We start from the raw sequence: 17,701 nt of genomic DNA, 5'->3' as shown, positions 1-17,701 counted from the left end.
AGTGTCCGATTAGCCTTTCCCTGCACTCTTGTGCTGAATCGACTCAATCACATTCTTTTCATATTCCAGCTTTCCTTTGTGAAGGAGAACAAATGAATGGAAAGACGGTCACAGAAATCTTTGTTGAGGTAAAGACTCTGTAAACACTGGAGAAAATTTATTGCCTAGACACAAATCACTTGCCCGTACCTGCTGTGCTCTCAGAATGGCCGCATCAATCTCCTCCACCTTCTGAGTGATGGCGTCACTGACTACTTGGTACCTCTCATTGTCCTCAGCCACCATCTTTTCAAGTCCTTCCCTTGCCCTCCATGGTACCAGTTCCAGTAAGGCGCTGCTCACTTCATTAAGGGAGTCCACTATTGCTTTGTTGATCTTAGCTTCCTTTTTCAATTCCTAAATATAGAATCAAGAAAACATAACAACCTTTGGATAACACTTAAGAGTCTAAAGAGACTTTTAGCTATCTGTTGGGTTAAAGTCCTATGCAGGTAAATAATATGATATAGTTAACCACCTGAGCTCTGTTTAAGTTACACAAACCTTTGTTATTTGAGGCTATTTTGAAGAAAGGAAAATATTTACCGAGGTGTTCAAAGAACAATTCTTTTGTCAACATGGCAAGATTTTTATTTGTTGAATGCAAATGTTTAAAACTTGGGAAAGAAAACTAAGCAAGGCAAAGTGATCTTCATTGTTCCTTTCAATTATCAGGTATTTGAAAAGTAAAATTAAAGAGGAGAGTTCAAGTCAGAATGATATGACCATCAAAAAGGGGAAAAATTGGCTTTCAATCATCCTAGTTGAATCACTAGGCTCAGGAAGTCCTAGCTATCTCCTTAGCCCAACACATAACCACACATTAAGGATATAAATAGGGCCCGGAGAGATAGCACAGCAGCGTTTGCCTTGCAAGCAGCCGATCCAGGACCAAAGGTGGTTGGTTCGGATCCCGGTGTCCCATATGGTCCCCGGTGCCTGCCAGGAGCTATTTCTGAGCAGACAGCCAGGAGAAACCTCTGAGCACTGCCGGGTGTGACCCAAAAACCAAAAAAAAAAAACAAAAAACAAAAAACAAAAAAAAAGGATAATAAAATAAAAAATAAATAAAACAGAGGCTTGAGTTTGAAAAAAATTACCTTGAACAATGATTAGTAAGGCTCAGTAAGATATCTGTACTATATAATCAGAAAAACTACCCTTACCCTGTACCCATCTTTAAAAAAGTTACTCTAACCACAGAACAATAACCATTTCCTTTGTTTTGTTTTCCCTCATCATTCTACATCTGTGTAACAAATTGAACTAAACATCAGACTCTGGAAGCAGAATAGAATAACCCTGTTTTCATCTCTGAGTTCCTACATGTTTAAACTATTGATCTGCAGCCAATTTCTGCCAGGTTCCCACTCACAAAGTCATCCTTTAGTATGTCAGTGATGATACGAAACAAAGCAAATTTCATTTTAGTTTGAATAAGACTTCCAGAGAGATGACACAGTAACCCAGAATGGATAAATCAGAGCATACTTTTTGCCTGGCTTGTGCTTGGTTTGCTGCTTCTCCTTTCAGAAGTTGAGTTTCATATGAAAGTAATTCCACCTCCACTTTGTCTAGCCAAGTGCAGAGCTCCTCATGTGTGGAGGATAGCCGCCTTGCCAGCTGCAGAGCCTGGTCCAGGATTTTAGCTACGTCCGTGCTCAATTTAGTAATGTCTTTGTACCTTGCTTTAATGGCTTCCAATTTATCTTGAATTATTAAAACTTCATCACCTAAAATTTCAAAGAAAAAGTAAGGGGAAAAACTAGGTACATAGTCACATAGCACTGTACATTGTATGCTGATGAGATATTTTCTGGAGGAGATAAAAAAGAGAGACATTTCTTAAAAGAAGTATGAGCCAAGAAAAAGGGCCCCTTTCTAGGTTTTAATATTTTCCAGGATGAACTCTCATACAATCCAGCTATACCACTCCTAGGGATATACCTTAGGAACACAAAAATACAAGACAAAAATCCCTTCCTCACACCTATATTCATTGCTATTAACAATAGCCAGACTCTGGGAAAAAAATTCAATAAGACCATCAACAGATGAATGGCTAAAGAAACTGTGGTACATATACACAATGGAATATTATGCAGCCATCAGGAGAGATGAAGTCATGAAATTTTCCTATACATGGATGTACATGGAATCTGTTATGCTGAGTGAAATAAGTCAGAGGGAGAGAGATAGACACAGAATAGTCTCCCTCATCTATGGGTTTTAAGAAAAATACAGTTTTGCAATAATTCTCAGAGACAAAAGACAGGAGGGCTGGAAGGTCCAGCTCACTACATGAAGCTCACCATGAAGAGTGATGAGTGCAGCTAGAGAAATAACAACATTGAGAACTATTATAACAATGTGAATGAATGAGGGAAGTAGAAAGCCTGTCTGGAGTACAGGCGGGGTTGAGGTGGTATGGGGGAGGAGGGAGATTTAGGACATTGGTGATGGGAATGTTGCACTGGTGAAGGGGGAGGTTTTACATGACTGAAACCCAGCTACAATCATATTTGTAATCAAGGTGTTTAAATATATTAATTTAAAATAAAAGTTAAAAAAAGAATAGAATCTTTTTCATAGGATTGTGACCCAAACTCAACTTTTATTAACAAAGTGTTATGGATAGTATTTGGTATACATAGGTGCATACAGAAAGATACAAATATTTTGTTAATAAAAATTCATAAATCTGTTATTATGCTTCCTCAAAACAAAAAAGAATTTCCCCTCCCCACTATAATATTTTGAAAGCCATACAAAATATCAATTGCATGATTATGGAATTCAAAAGATATCTCACCTGTTGTTTGTTTAAGTAGTTCTAAACCATTTAGCAATGCCTGATCTACATTTTGTTTTCTTAATAGGATGTCTTCTTGCAGAATCTAAAGCACAGGTAACATTTTTCATGTGGGAAAAATTAAATAAGCATTAGAATTAGTTAATATTTAAAAAATAATCAGGATTCATAAAAATACAGAGAGTGGACAGCTTACTTGGAAGCATTTCTCATGTTTTTACTAAAACCCTTGTCCCATGTCATCTACCATAATTGATAGCCTCTCTCTTTCAGAACAGACTTAGGGCCCTGTGAACTGGGCTGCATGGAGATACAGACATGTACTGGTTATTATGCGTTTTTGTATAGACAATAAAATTTCAAGATGGGAAGTAGAATAAAAACAAACTACAGAATAAATTCTATCTATTTTCAAAGTAACTTCATTAAAAGTAATATGAGACCAAGGCAATACTTCTGAGTATAACAATCCATATAAAGCACAGTGAACATAAAATAATACAAAAATAAGACTGAGCAAACAATAAAAATGGTAATAAAATAAAATAAAATAAAATAAATCAAAATACCCGAAGTTCAGACTGCTGCTTCCATAGCCCCTGACTGCTGTAATCCTGGACTGAGAGCTTGCTCAGTTTGTCATGCACTTCATTCAGCCAGTTCATCAGTTCAACTTCATCTTCCCCAAAAATCTTAGCATTACATAGGGCCTGTTGGAGGAGCTTGGACCTGCTGTGACTTCTCTCTTGAACCTCAATGTACCACACTTGAGAGGAATCTAATTTATTCTGCACCATATCTTTATCATCCCTGGAGCTCAAAACCTTTAAGGATTGGCCGATGCTAACAGCCTGGTGTAAAAGTTTATTGTGACTGATGATATCATCTTCTAATGCCTAAACAAAGTTTGAACAGACAAACAAAAAAGAATGGAGAAATAAAAATGAAAACATAAATACAATGAAAAGATGACATTTGAAATGGGTTCAAAGTTGGCAGTAATGCACAATACAACAATGGTATATAATTCAAATAAATGTCATAAAACCACAAAGTAAATTAAAGAATTGGATCTTAATAATGTGTAATTAATTTCTTACTTTGTGCTGTGCAATTTGTTCCTCAAGTTTAGAGGCCTGGGTTCCTATGGGCTCACAGTTTGTGAGCCTCTTCTCTATGGTTGTGAGCCAGTCGTTCAGTGGTTCTAAGGTTTCATGAAACTGCTGTGCTACCACAGAGATACCTTCCAACTGACGATTCCTATATAGAAGCCAAGATAAAGGTCATTTAGGGATGAAGAATGTGAGAAATATCCAACAAAAATCTTTACTCATGCTCCTGCATTCTAGTTAAATATATTTTATATTAAAAAAGCAAAGGTTAAGGTTAAAATATCTAATCTTTAAAGTACATGTTAAAAACACTTCTCCTAGGGGCCTGAACAATAGCATAGTGACAAGGTGTTTGCTTTGCATGTGGCCAACACATGACAGATCCCAGTAAGAATCCCAGCATCCCATATAGTTCCCCAAGTCTGTCAGGAGTGACTTCTGAGCACAGAGCCAGGAGTAACTCCTGAGCGCAGCCAAAAATAAAACAAAACAATAAAACAGTTCTTCTATTAAATAAAATTAATGCACAACAGATCAACTTAAGAGTGCCTCAATATCAAGAGTCTTTTTTATTTGTTTGCTTCTTGGACCACATCCAGGGTTTACTCCTGGCTCTGTACTCAGCTGTCACTCCTAGTAGGGCACAGGTGACCATAGGTATGTCCAGGTATGGTATTTTGAAATACCTTAGTCTATGGTCCTAAAACTATATTTCTACTACATGATTCAAGATTATATAATTTTTTCCACCATTCCAGTTACAAAGAACAGAAGAATTATTAAAAATAGTCACAATATTCAGTGGTTTATTTATTTACAACTTAATCAGTGTATGTAGTTACATTTCAATATAGCTACTCTCAACAATGGTCAAAGTGGTGCCCGTGTCAATAATAAAAAATGTGAAGTGCAAAGGCCCAGTAAAGCAGTGATCTCTGAGCAGGGGCCTAGATTATAAACCAACCAGGAATCTGGGTTCATAAAGAAGGGTCACAAAATTTCTAGTTTTCCTAAGAACAATACCCTACAGATTAAAAAAAGAAATGAAAAGTCTAATGAAGCTATGCTCTATGCTTTCTAATCTTCATAAATATTCTAGCACTTTCTATTTTGTCTCATTGTGTAAATGACTGCAGCTTTTTTAAAATAATTTTTTTGTGACCAAAGTGAATTACGAATCTTTTACAGTAATATTTAAGGTGCATAGTGACAATGAATCAGGAGCAATCCCACTACCAGTGTTGTCTTCCCTCTACCCTTGTTCCCAGCATGCATCCCATATCTCCCTCCTTTGCTCCTTCTTTGCTAGCCTAACTGGTCCCCTCTGTGTATAGCTTGTTGTAGATTGGGTATCAATTCTGTTGTCATTGACTTTGTGTTTGGTGTTTAAGTCTGATCATTTTTATTGCTATTCAATGTTCATATAACTGTTTGATCCTGGTACCATCCATTTTTTTCCATGTCCATTTATGAGGCAGAACAAGATGATTCAAGTTATGTAGTTTTGTTGGAAACAAAAGAAAAGTAAAAAGAAAAAAAAAACTGGGAGGAGTCTGTCTAGAGGTTAAAATATCAATTCAAAAGAAGAAAGGGAATAAAGAAGAAAAACACAAAAACACAAAAACAAACAAAAAATCAAAACCAGCAACTACAAAAAACACAACATCAACAAAAAAACAACAACCAAATAATAACTACAAAAAAAAAATAAAAAAAGGAAGGAGGGCTGGTAGAACCAATACAGTTCCCTGCAATAGCACTAGGAACCAAACTCCCTGTGAGAAATTCCTACTACTGCTCTGGCACCAACTTGAACCAGTTTTGATATGACATCGTGACAACAAGGAAATGGCAACAACTTGATCTAGAGCAGGTTGTCTTATCTCATCACCTAATGGTAAGATAAAATCAGAAGACACGTTGTCCTTTGATCTGTTCAAAAACCAAGATCGCTAACTACAGAAGGCTGATTTTGACAACCACGACTGGGCACAACTTATTATCCTGGGACCAATAAGAAAGACCCTAGCTTAGGCTTTGGCTACGGATTTGTACAATAATCAAGGTCTCTAATTCAGAGGTCCGACTTTGACAACTGTGAATGAGCAGAACTTCTGGTACCATAATGAAAGACTCTATCCTAGGCTTCATCCTAGGATCTGTGCAAAACTCAAGACCAATAATTACAGAAGACTGATTATAACAGTGATGGCACAAAACTTCTAGAACCGTAAAGAAAGGCTCTATCCTAGGCTTTGTCCCTGCACCTGTGCAAATACCAAGATCTCTAGTTACAGAGGCCTGATTTTATCATCCGCAACTGAGCAGAAAGTTTCCTGGCACCATAAAAAGACCTTGGGGTATAAAAATGAGCATGTATGGAACCTATATGCTTTAAGGGCGAAGAAACCCTGTATCTCTTAGGCCAAGGGAATTCCCTTTCTAATTTGCCAATACTTACTGTGCCTATGCCAAAAAAAAAAAAAAAAGCACAAAACCATGTGGCTTTTCTTTTAAATCATAAATTAGCTATCATTTTCCTGCCTCTAGGCCAGGTTCTAATTAATATGTACTTTATAACATCCTATAGATTTTTGAAAGCATATTGGTTATTAATTTTTAATGGCTATAAATCCCTACTAGAATATGTCCTATCTGAGGACTGTGGTGCTATGTCCAGCTATAAGTTACATTACATATAAGTCTACCTTCATGCCAAATAAATGGCAGGTAGGCAATAACTATGTGATAAATAGTAAAATAAAATCCATGTTGGAAGAAATGCTTTTCTTTAAAATGGGGTTGAGGTAAATCCAGGAATTACACAATATAACCACCAAGGAATGAGTAGAAGGGCTAATCAACCCATGCTTCTTATTTTCACAGACATGATAAACACTGGAAAGTGACAGTTTGGAAAAAGGTACTTTTAGAATACAGAGACGACAGCATTAAAGTCATTTAAAAAAAGGGGCTGGAGTGATAGCGCAGCAGTAGGGCATCTGCTTTGCATGCGGTTGACCTAGGTTGGACCTGGGTTTGATTTCCAGTGTCTCATATGGTCCCCGAGTAACCCCTGAGCATCACTGGGTGTGGTCCAAAAACCAAAACAAAGTCATTAAATAAAAACTACTTTTTCAAAATACTGACAATATTAAAATTACCGTGTTTCAGCTTTATTAAGCAGAGCTTCCCATCTATTATCCAAGAGATTTAGTTGCTTCAAGATCTTCACTTTATCTGCAGGTTCTGCTGTTGCTGCTATTTTTTCTCCTTCCCGTTTGATCACTTCTATGGTAGATTTGCGGTCATCCAGTAGTCTTTGGAGAAGCTTGAGATAAAACATGAAATATGGGAGGTGGGGTAGGGAGGTGTATGGAAGCAAACAAAGAACTGTATCAACATAAAGGAAAATATATCCTAGTACTTTTGATATGTGCAAATGTAAATTGTTGGATGCATACAAAATACCCAAGAAGTAGAATATTTTTAATAATTAGATGATTATTTTGTAGTAAATAATATTAATGTTGATAAGGCTGTAAACATATAATTAAGTTTTAAATATAAGATAAGAGATAGAGTGCTCTGGTGAAGGTTGTTATACATTGTATGACTGTAACTCAATCTTGAAAAACTTTATCTGTGGAATAAAAAACAAACAACCTTATAACCATGGTGTTCAAATAAAAAAAATAAAATAAAACCTTTAGGTTAAAAAAAATAGAAGAGTGTTGGTAACAATAACTACTAAATAATAGAATACAATATTCATTATATTAATGAAATAAATATGCCCTAAACACTCAGCTATTATCTTTCCCACTGATACAAATAATGTCATAAATATTTGTTTTCAAAACCATTTCTCATTTTAGCCTAAACAGAAAACGAAGAGGAGCTCAGCCAATGTAGTTTTATGGATAAGTGAGAGTAACACTGGGGTGTCATTTACAAGGCAAGACTAACCTTCCAATCCTTCATGAAGAAAAAAATTAAAATGGAACCCTTCTATACTTATCTAAGTAAGAATAATATTTCAGAATTTAGTAGCAGAAATAAACTTTAATTTACATTTTAAGTACATATTTCATGAAAACTGGAATGAAATGCTCAATTGATAAAGGGATTCAGAACTCAGGATTACTTTGCTTTTATGTAATCAAAAGAAATACTTTAAGAGCACTAAATTAACAGGGACAAGAAAGGCACAGATGCATAATTTTTAAATATTTTAATATTTTGTTTCTTTCTTAATGTGATTCATACTGGTAGTATGCAAAAAAAAAAAAAAAAAACCTGGTAGGTTGTTTGACTTTAATATGATCAACTTGAGTTCAGTCCCTGGCTCTTCATATGGTCCCCAAGTGAGCCAGGAGTAAGCCCTGAGCACCTCTAGATGTGGCCCAAAGAGCAAGGGGGAAATAAATGAATATTAGCAGAAGCATTGAGCTACAAGAATATTGTCTCACTTTCATTTTGTGATCTAGAATACCACAACAAGAAACAGTGTAAAAAGTTTACAAAGAACAGACTCCTTTCACAGGTTAAAATTATGCAGAGCATGACAGAGGGTTTAGGCAGTAAAGAGAACAAATTAGGTAGATTGCTTTCATTAAAATCCAATCACAAAGTTTCTAATGCCTAAGAAAGCAAAAATTAATAGTTTTTTTTCTAAGTATAGCTCATTAGCTCTGGAAGAGTAATAAACAGCAGTAGCTAAATTATTCAAATATTGCACATGCTATGAGTTTCCAGTTAGCCTTAGTCCTCACCTCTAATCTAATTCTAATGTGCCTACTTCCCAATATGCTAAAGAATTCAATAAAAATTTTAGAGAGGGTTAAAAAATAGCAAAATGAGTAAGGAAGCTGCCTTGTGAGCAATTGGCCTAGGTTCAAATCCCAGAACCATATATGTAACCCAAAGCACTTCCAGGAATGATCCCAGAGCACAGAACAAGAAGTTGGTCCTGAGCACTACTAGGTATGGTCCAAAAACAAAGAAGGAATTCTTAAATAATTGAAGTTTGAAATTAAAGCCTCTTAATTTTCTACCTTCTTTCGAAAATTTCACATGGAAAACCAACATACTGTGCACTAGTTCCCTCCCCAAATATCAATTCAAGACTGAATTGACAAATTAATACTGAAAGCATCACTAAATGTTTGAAGATCAATACCATTTCATAGAAACTGCCTGCATTTGGTCTATAGAACAAAGGCAATTTTTTCTGTTGTTTTTGTTTGTTTGTTTTCTGTTCCAAACCTAGCATCATTCAAGATGGCTCACTGGGAACATGCAGTATTGGGATTCCAACACATTCTTCATCCCTTTGTGATATTCCCCTGGCCTAAACAAGAGCAATTTCATTAAGAATCAACCTAATATGTTTCTGTCCAAGGTTCCTTTTGGGTAATGAGATTTTTCCTCATTTATATCATTTAATGCAGCAATCATCCCCATCAGTTTCTGTCCTCCATTCACATTCTTTTTTTTTTTAAATTTTGGGCCACACCCAGTGATGCTTGGGGTTACTCCTGGCTATGTGCTCAGAAATCACTCCTGGCTTGGGGGACGATATGAATGCTGGGGATCGAACCAAGGTTCATCCTGGGTCAGCTGTGTGCAAGCCAGCACTCCGGCCCCATTTTTATAATTCTTATCTCCTATTCCTTCTTTATTATCACTTGTGAAGTATCACAATTTATGTTTTTATCTCATTTACTAACCTCTTTTCTCCTTGTTTCTCCTTTTCTATTAGACCTTCTTAAACATCATAAGTAATTTATATATTCTTTATTCAATGATAGGCTTCTAGCATCTAGGGCAATGTTTGATCCCTGGCAGATACTTAACAAATATTTGTGGGATTGGTAACAAAATAGAGGGCTGGAGCGATAACACAGTGGTAGGGCATTTGCCTTGCATGCGGCTGACCCTGAACAGATGTGGGTCCGATCCCCAGTGTCCCATATGGTTCTCCAAGCCTGGAGTGAGAGTAACCCGTGAGGGTCACCAGGTGCGGCTCAAAAACCAAAAAAATAAACCAAAATAATGTATAAAGTCTCAGTAGCCAGTCAAGTAGGATATCAAGTAACATAAATAGAATCACCTGGGGAATATTATTTTCATTATTAAGACTGTTTTTCAGCCATACCTCATGGTGCTCAGAATTTACACCTAACCCTATGCTTAGGGATCATTTCTGGTGGTGATTATACAGTTTGGAAAGCAATATGGGTTGTTAGGAATCAATCTGGGTAAACTGCATGCAAGAGAAGTACATTACTCACTGTACTTTTTCTCTAGCCATCATTACTAATGTTTAAAGTGAGGAACAATACATAAGTTTGACTAACTTACCTTCTGCTCTTGTATCTGGGCCTTCACTACTTTGAATTCTGCTGACGGGGACTTCTGATTGGCCACAAGCTCCTCAGTGTCTACCATCCAGCTAAGAAGAGACTCCAGTGCATCCTGAAACCTCCCACAGTGTAGCAGAGCCTCCTGTAGTTGGGCTGCTCGCTGAGCCACCTGCAATGTTCCAAGTATTCAATTTATTTACTTGTTTCACGAAAGCATTAAGTTTGCCCATTGGCTACCACTTTTCATGCTTAGTTTCCAATTTGTTCATCTATTTTTCTTATTTTCAAATAAAAATATATCCTACAAATTAAAAATGAGAAGAATAGCACTAGAAAGAAATCAACCTCTCTCAAGTGAGCCAAAAAAGATAAGGCTATCTATGTAAAATATGGAAGATAAAATTTTAGGAATTTTAATAATATCATATAGATTTATAATTAGCAGTAACCAATTCAAACATTATAAGGATACTGAATCAATGTAGAAGTCATTTAATGATACTTTTAGAGATTTTTTTTAAATTTCCTATTGATATCAGGGATAAAGGTTTTAAGAAAGACAGATTATTAGAATTATAATTGGCTAGGGATAGTAACTATGGAGTTAACAATTAAATTCTGCTAGCTCCAAGTTTTAAGAGTTCTTTTATTTTGGACAAATCAGAGCCTTTCTTTTATAATAAATGGAGTTTCTATGTGCTACATAAAAATAATCTTTTGCCCTTTTCATAGATAATTCCTTCTTGGACTAAAAAAGTACATAGCAAGATATTTTATAATAAAGTTACATTGACACTGCATTCCAATTATGCTTAAGAAACACCAGTCCAACATAAAGCAGACTTTAAAGACAAATGTAGTTGTGAGATCTGGCAACTTCCTAGAATTTAAAATAGGGAAGATACATATACAACAATTAAATACTGTCATCCCATAATCATTTTGAATTATCAGTTTCATGTAAGTTTTCACAGTGAGTCAGGATATTTTCCTTAAAACAGCAGAGGTATTATTTGCCAGAGTTTTTCCTTCATGGGCATTTAGTAAAAGGTTAACCTATATCTTATAAGCAAAATAATTAATATTTGGAGTCAGTCTTCTACAGGTATGAAGGCGATCACTTAGAGGAGAGAGAGTAAGAGAGAGAATAAGAGAGAGATCTGCTTTGTTAGAGCATTTTAATTGATTACAAAGTGAATAGCAAATTGTTGATATTGGAAAATCAGATTGCACATAAAACATGAGGTTTCTGAGTTCTTTTGACAGTAAAACTACTGAGGAATAATGAACTCAGATTTCTACATGCCAAAGAGCTATTGGAGTCCAGAACTTCAGAGAAATCCCCTGTATTCTTTCAATATAGGATATGAATGACTGTTACCATACTTGCAACATTATCTGTCTGTCAAATCGAGATAATAGCATGGTAAAACCTCCATTCATTCAACTTTCTCCTTTTCTTTCTTTCACTTATGCTCCCTCCAATGGGCTTTGATGGACCTATGTGTTTGGTGGACCATCCATTTTATAGAAAATTAAATTTTAAAAGGTCAACATTATCTTTCACTATAAATAGTATTAATGGTCAGAAGAATAGTAATAACTAATGAAAATAACAAAGAAGGGACAAGAATGTTACCTTCTTATTAAGAGTCTTCCACCGTGCATTGACATGATCCAGGTCATGCTCCAAAGTCTGGGTGCTGGTACCATTAGCAGCACTTTGAATAAGGCCTTGCCCTAACCAGTTTGCATCTTGTTGTTTCACTTGCAAAGGTTCAATCTCTTCTTTTTGGAATACCTGCAGTTCAATAATTAGATAAAATTATATACCAAATAACCACAACTATATAAACAGTGCTCATCTATCAGGTAGCAGTTACTAAAGGCAAAGATAATTGTTGCCTCTACTTTGTGAAAAACAATACAGAAGTAAACACAGGTCCACTGTGTTATTAAAACCATTCACAAGCATTAAATAATGATTTGCTAAATACATCTAATCAGATTACCTCTAAAAGGCTGTTTATTTCCATTCTCTTTTACAGAGTAAATAGAAATATCACAAAGAAAGTGAAAAAAATCACATATTTCCACATATACTACAGCAGAAATTTTATTTTTACTGCTCCAATTTAATTCTAGCAAACAAATGTAGGGAAAATGTAAAGGGACATAAACTGATAAGATGGGCCTAACATGCATCTAACTTGGTAATGAACTTTATGGATCTCCATTTTGTGGCTTGCTAAATACATATCAAAGATTCAGTGGAGAGTCCAGGGATCTGATACTATACAGATTACAGTCCACTAAGTAATCTATGTTCAACAATACTTTTCTGGCTGCACTGCCAGGAGTGCCAAGGAACACTATCACCCAACTTTCCCATCTCATCCAAGATACAGTATCTCAGCTATCCTAATAAACAAAAGATTTAATGTACTGGATTAGGTTGATTTCTGTGTGTACCACCAGTGTCTCACATTTGAATGTGGTTTAATTCTCTCAAATTGCAATGATAGGGTCAATATGTTAACAAGCTCCACAAAAGAAAAATGACTTTGGCAGTAAGAAGAAAACAATGTATCCCAGAAACACTACTATGAATAACTTTGTAAATCAAAGAGCCTTAATAAAAAATATTTTTAAGTCCCACAAAAGCAGAAAGTTATTTTTCTCAGCACTGTTCTTTGCTCTTGACCTACCATAGTACCTATGATATAATATGCACTTGATAATTATTTACCAAATCAACATCAATAAAGAAAAACTACTTCCATCTTGGGATGGCTGACTTCGACCCTCAAGAGATAATAAAAAAATCACATAATAGATATTACGTGATAAAAATAGATATTATGTGATAAAAAAATCACATAATCCTTCATAGATGATATAAGTACTTTTTATACAGTCTTAAGGAAAGTCACAAGAAAAAATAAATTAATGAAGGCAAAAAATTTAGATCAGATTATTAAGAGACTTTGGGGCATAAAAGTGTAATCACTATAGAAAAGCATCAGTAGTCCAGTGAATAGTCAGTTAGGACATATAAAAACATTATCAAGAAAAATTTTACAGGGTCAGAGCAATAGCGCAGTGGTAGGGTGTTTGCCCTGCATGGGACTGATCCAGGATGGACCTCGGTTTGATCCCCAGAGTCCCATATGGGCCTCCAAGCCAGGAGCAATTTCTGAGTGCAAAAGCCAGGAGTAAGCCCTGAGCATCACCGGGTGTGGCCCAAAAGAAAAACAAAAAAAGTCAAAAAATAAAAATTAAAGAAATATTTTACAAGAGTATTTAAAATTATAGGCACAGTATGGAAAATAATTTTGAAATATGTAGAATCTGTAGTATACCAACTTTCCAGACTGTGGCCCAGGGCCAAGTATCCGGAATCCCTTTATTATTGTACAAACTAAGGCATTCTTGAACAGCAAACAAGGATTATTCCCTCCAAACTCTCCTTTTAGTCAAAAGTCCAAACTACTTCATATAGACAACTTTCTAAACAGTTATTAATATAAAAATCAGTTATATATTAAAGAAATTATATTCCAAGTCATTGAGAAAAACCATACATTGTTTTAGCTTTGTAAAAGTGTTAATTTAATTATTAACTAAACAGGAAGTTGCAGTAAAGTGCTGAAGCAATTTTGCTCTTTTTTGGTACTACTTTCTAAGTCAATAATTCTAAGAATTAAGAAATTAGGAATTTTTAAAAATGCTCACAAAAATGGGGTGGAAGAAAAACTACCATATTCTTAATTCAAGGAACTTATCTGCTATTTAAAGATATAAGTAAAAGTTTTATTCTCCCTTTCTGTTTTTAGGATCAAAATCTAACAAATAAATGTCATGTTCTAGCATTATATCTCAGAGCCTTTAAGGAAATTAATCTTAGGAATGCATACTGGAGTAAATCTAGAGTCTGCAGTAATTATATAGTTATAAAAATATACATTAATGGGGCTGGAGAGATAGCATGGAGGTAAGGTGTTTGCCTTGTATGCAGGACAGTGGTTCGAATCCCGGCATCCCATATGGTCCCCTGAGCCTGCCAGGAGCGCTTTCTGAGCATAAAGCCAGGAGTAACCCCTGAGCACTGGCGGGTGTGACCCAAAAACAAACAAACAAAAATACACATTAATGATTTAGAAAATTAGCTACAAAAGTATATATACTTCTAGGAGTTTAATTATTTCTTAATAAATAAAACTCCATAATCCTTTGAAGAAAAAGCAAAATCTACTAAACACTTAAACTAGCAGAATATTTAAGGTCTACTCATGGAAAGGTCATTGCTAATTAGAACTCACTTCAACAGACTGGAAAGAATAACTTTTCTGATATGGGCCCAAATCCTTAATTTTCAATGATAACAAAATACCAATGAAGACAGTTCCTCATGCTTGCACCCAAATTCACAGGCTCTAAGAATAGCTTAATAAAGTAAGTAAATTGTAAAAAAAAAATCTCTAAGGGAAAGTTTACCAGGAGAGTTTAAACTACCAAAATAGCTGAACTTCAATCGAAGTGGAAAAAGAAAAATTACAGGCTGGCCAGACAAGTTCTACTTATTATAAAGCTTTGCCCTTTCCTTCCTTACCTCATTTACCACTCAGAAAAGTTGGGAGCTATAAAGATTCCAAAATACAGCTCTCATAACTTTTCTACTTCCAAATACAGAACTATTAAGAAAACTTACAGTACAATTAAAAAGTCCTTTGTTTTGAGTCAAGTGCTTCACAGTCCACAATATAATACTGATTGTAAACTTCATGACTAAGCCTGTTCAAGCTTAATACATTCAATATAATAAAGCTGCCCTTAAATGGCTGTATCCTGAACCACAATTTTATATAAAAGCCTAAAGTTAACATCAATTCACAGTGGAGGCATTATAAATGAGGGAACAGCCACCATCTGTGCAATCATTAGCAGACTTTAAAAACAGCTGGGAGTAATTATTCAAAAATGAACCTAAATTAATTTGTTATAATGATCCAGTTATCAATGGTATCTTATAGGATACTGGGTCAAGTTGGTTTTGATCATGTTTAGAAAATTGATTGACTACTTTCTCACATCCCAAACTTTCAGCAGTGAGTTTCACATCAGCATGAATTACCTGAACAGAGGAAAAGCCATTACAGACAGGGTCCAAATTCAATCCTGCATGGGCCCTGTCTTTTCGGGGAACATCTTTCTTTCTTACTGGTATGAATTTTGGAGAGCACTTGGCATTGATCACTTCTACTGCCTGAGTTGAAGGAGGAACCTCCTCTTCCTTTTTAGATGCTATACTGGATTTTGCCAACAATGTCACATTTCCTACTAACCCCCTGCCACTGCATTTTGCATCAATCCCTGGAAGATATGTGGAAGAGGCAGCTAGATCCTTAGAGGAGTCCACAGTAATTTCTCTGTGTTGCACTGTGATTTGGAATTCATCTGATCCATATATTGTCTCTTCTCCTTTCTTGTTTTCCCCATCTCTTAGCATAATGATCGGGTCACATTTAACAGTGTTCTCTTTCAAATCATTCTGCAGGCAGCAATTTTCACCACTAATTTCCCTTAGGGCAGTTACAGGTTTTGTTTTTCCTAGTAGCAAAACATCATGAAAAACCAGCTTGCAGTTTTCACCAGCATTTCTACATGAAAGCAATGGAATTGTCTGTTCACTAATGGAATTAACAGGAAAGAATGGTCTACATTGCTTTGCTGTATGAATATCCTCCACAGAAGACAGGCTTCTTACTTGTGACTGTTCTCCACTTAAAATGCCCTGTTTCTCTTCCATCTCTACTGGAGGGCTACATAAACCAGAGTCATCCTCCTCTGATGTGAGAGAATTAGTGCCCCAACTGCACTTGCTTGCCTTGGGAACAATATCTGAAACATCAGTAGGTTCCATAAAAGAGCTTTCACTTTTGTTTGCACTATCCATAAAATTGGCTGGGACAAACATTCGCCAAGACCTTCTATGCTCTTTCTTCTCCATGTGAGATTTAGCCTTGGGCAATCCTGTGCTGCGAATGATATCACTACTCAGTTTGAGGGCATCAAAGATCATCTTTTCATCTAGTTTGTTAGCTTCATGACCCCTCAGCTCAAACACACTGGAAGAAGCAAGGGCACCATTGGAGCATAAAGAACTAGCATCCAGTGTTCTGTGACTATAGGGCAAAGTTCGATCTGTAAAATGCCGGGAAGACAGGCTACCTTTGGAACCAGAGTCTATTTGTTCATTCAGTCTAACAGTGTCATAGATTGACCGCTGTGGGACATAACAGTCTTCAATGTTCAGGTCCTCCTCCTCTTCACCCTTCCCTACACATGGGGGATTCTGACGTAAACAGTCTGGTCTGCTGAGCGGCTTTCCCATTTTGCAGAATTTAAGAAAACTGTAGCTCTTGACATGAAAAATAATGCATCTTTTCAAAATATGTATTTAACAGAATTATAAAGTGCCTTGAGAACAAAGATACATGTTCAAAGAATAGGAATCAAGGTATGTGAGGTGTTTAAGGCCATTGTAAGTGCATTCAGCCTAAATGCAACTACACTTTTACTTGGCTGATTCTAAAAAATAAAGTGCACTAAGAACAGAAAACAGAAAATTCCTTCCTCCTTTTCCTCCCTCACCACCTCCCCTGCCCCCAAAGTTCCCTTTCACACACTCCAACACACAGAAAATGCAACTCACTGTTTCTGGTGTTCTCCCCCCTCCCCCCCCCCCCGCCTCTCCCTCTTTTTCTCCCTCTCCCTCCCTCTCTCTCCTTCTCCTCCTCCCTCCCTCCCTCTCTCTCCTTCTCTCTCTCCCTCTCCCTCCCTCCCTCCCTCTCTCTCCTTCTCTCTCTCTCCCCTCCCTCTTTCTCTTTCCCTCTCCCTCCCTCAGTTTCCCTTTTTTAGTTTAATTTTACATCTGATTAATTTCTGATTAAAATTCCCAAACCAGTAAGCATTTGAACTGGCTGCGTGTTAATTTCGGCAAAGCTCTGGTTAACTGTAATCCATTTAAAGAGGGCTTGCAAAACTCCATCTCCTTTATAAATAAACTTAGAAGATAAACACAGGGACAAATGTATTGTCCCTGAGGAAAAAAAAACTTAAAGAAAAAGAAAGTAAGTCTAATGTTAAAAAAAAAAGTGATTTTTTTTTTAAATTCTAGGGGAGAACAACTATAAGCATGATTCAAAGGGCAGTTTTTCTTCCCATACTAAGCTTCTTTGAGATCAGCTTGTCAACTTGAAATCCAACAACTAGTTAAAGGACAACAGTCAGACAGAACGCGAGGTCTACTCTAAACTCCCCTTGAAATCAAGTCGTTTCTAGAGTGTCTTCTCTGGTCCTCCTTAGGA

General features: G+C 36.1%; 1 protein-coding gene across 3 annotated transcripts in view; it reads right to left on the bottom strand.

Moving 5' to 3' along the window:
* Positions 1 to 17,701, bottom strand: part of DST (dystonin) — a 541,070-nt gene that overhangs the window by 92,466 nt on the left and 430,903 nt on the right. For all 3 annotated transcript variants that reach the window (XM_049776729.1, XM_049776730.1, XM_049776727.1), the window contains 8 exons: positions 11,971 to 12,132; positions 10,330 to 10,500; positions 7,128 to 7,294; positions 3,952 to 4,111; positions 3,421 to 3,747; positions 2,852 to 2,936; positions 1,531 to 1,772; positions 190 to 396 (listed from right to left, as the gene is read on the bottom strand). In XM_049776729.1, coding sequence (XP_049632686.1) covers positions 190 to 396; positions 1,531 to 1,772; positions 2,852 to 2,936; positions 3,421 to 3,747; positions 3,952 to 4,111; positions 7,128 to 7,294; positions 10,330 to 10,500; positions 11,971 to 12,132 — 1,521 coding nt within the window. The remainder of the gene's footprint in view (positions 1 to 189; positions 397 to 1,530; positions 1,773 to 2,851; positions 2,937 to 3,420; positions 3,748 to 3,951; positions 4,112 to 7,127; positions 7,295 to 10,329; positions 10,501 to 11,970; positions 12,133 to 17,701) is intronic.

This window comes from Suncus etruscus, chromosome 7 (assembly GCF_024139225.1).
Source record: "Suncus etruscus isolate mSunEtr1 chromosome 7, mSunEtr1.pri.cur, whole genome shotgun sequence".
NCBI lineage: Eukaryota > Metazoa > Chordata > Mammalia > Eulipotyphla > Soricidae > Suncus > Suncus etruscus.
The sequence above is the reverse complement of the archived record's forward strand: the minus strand, read 5'-3'. Positions and strand labels throughout refer to the sequence as shown.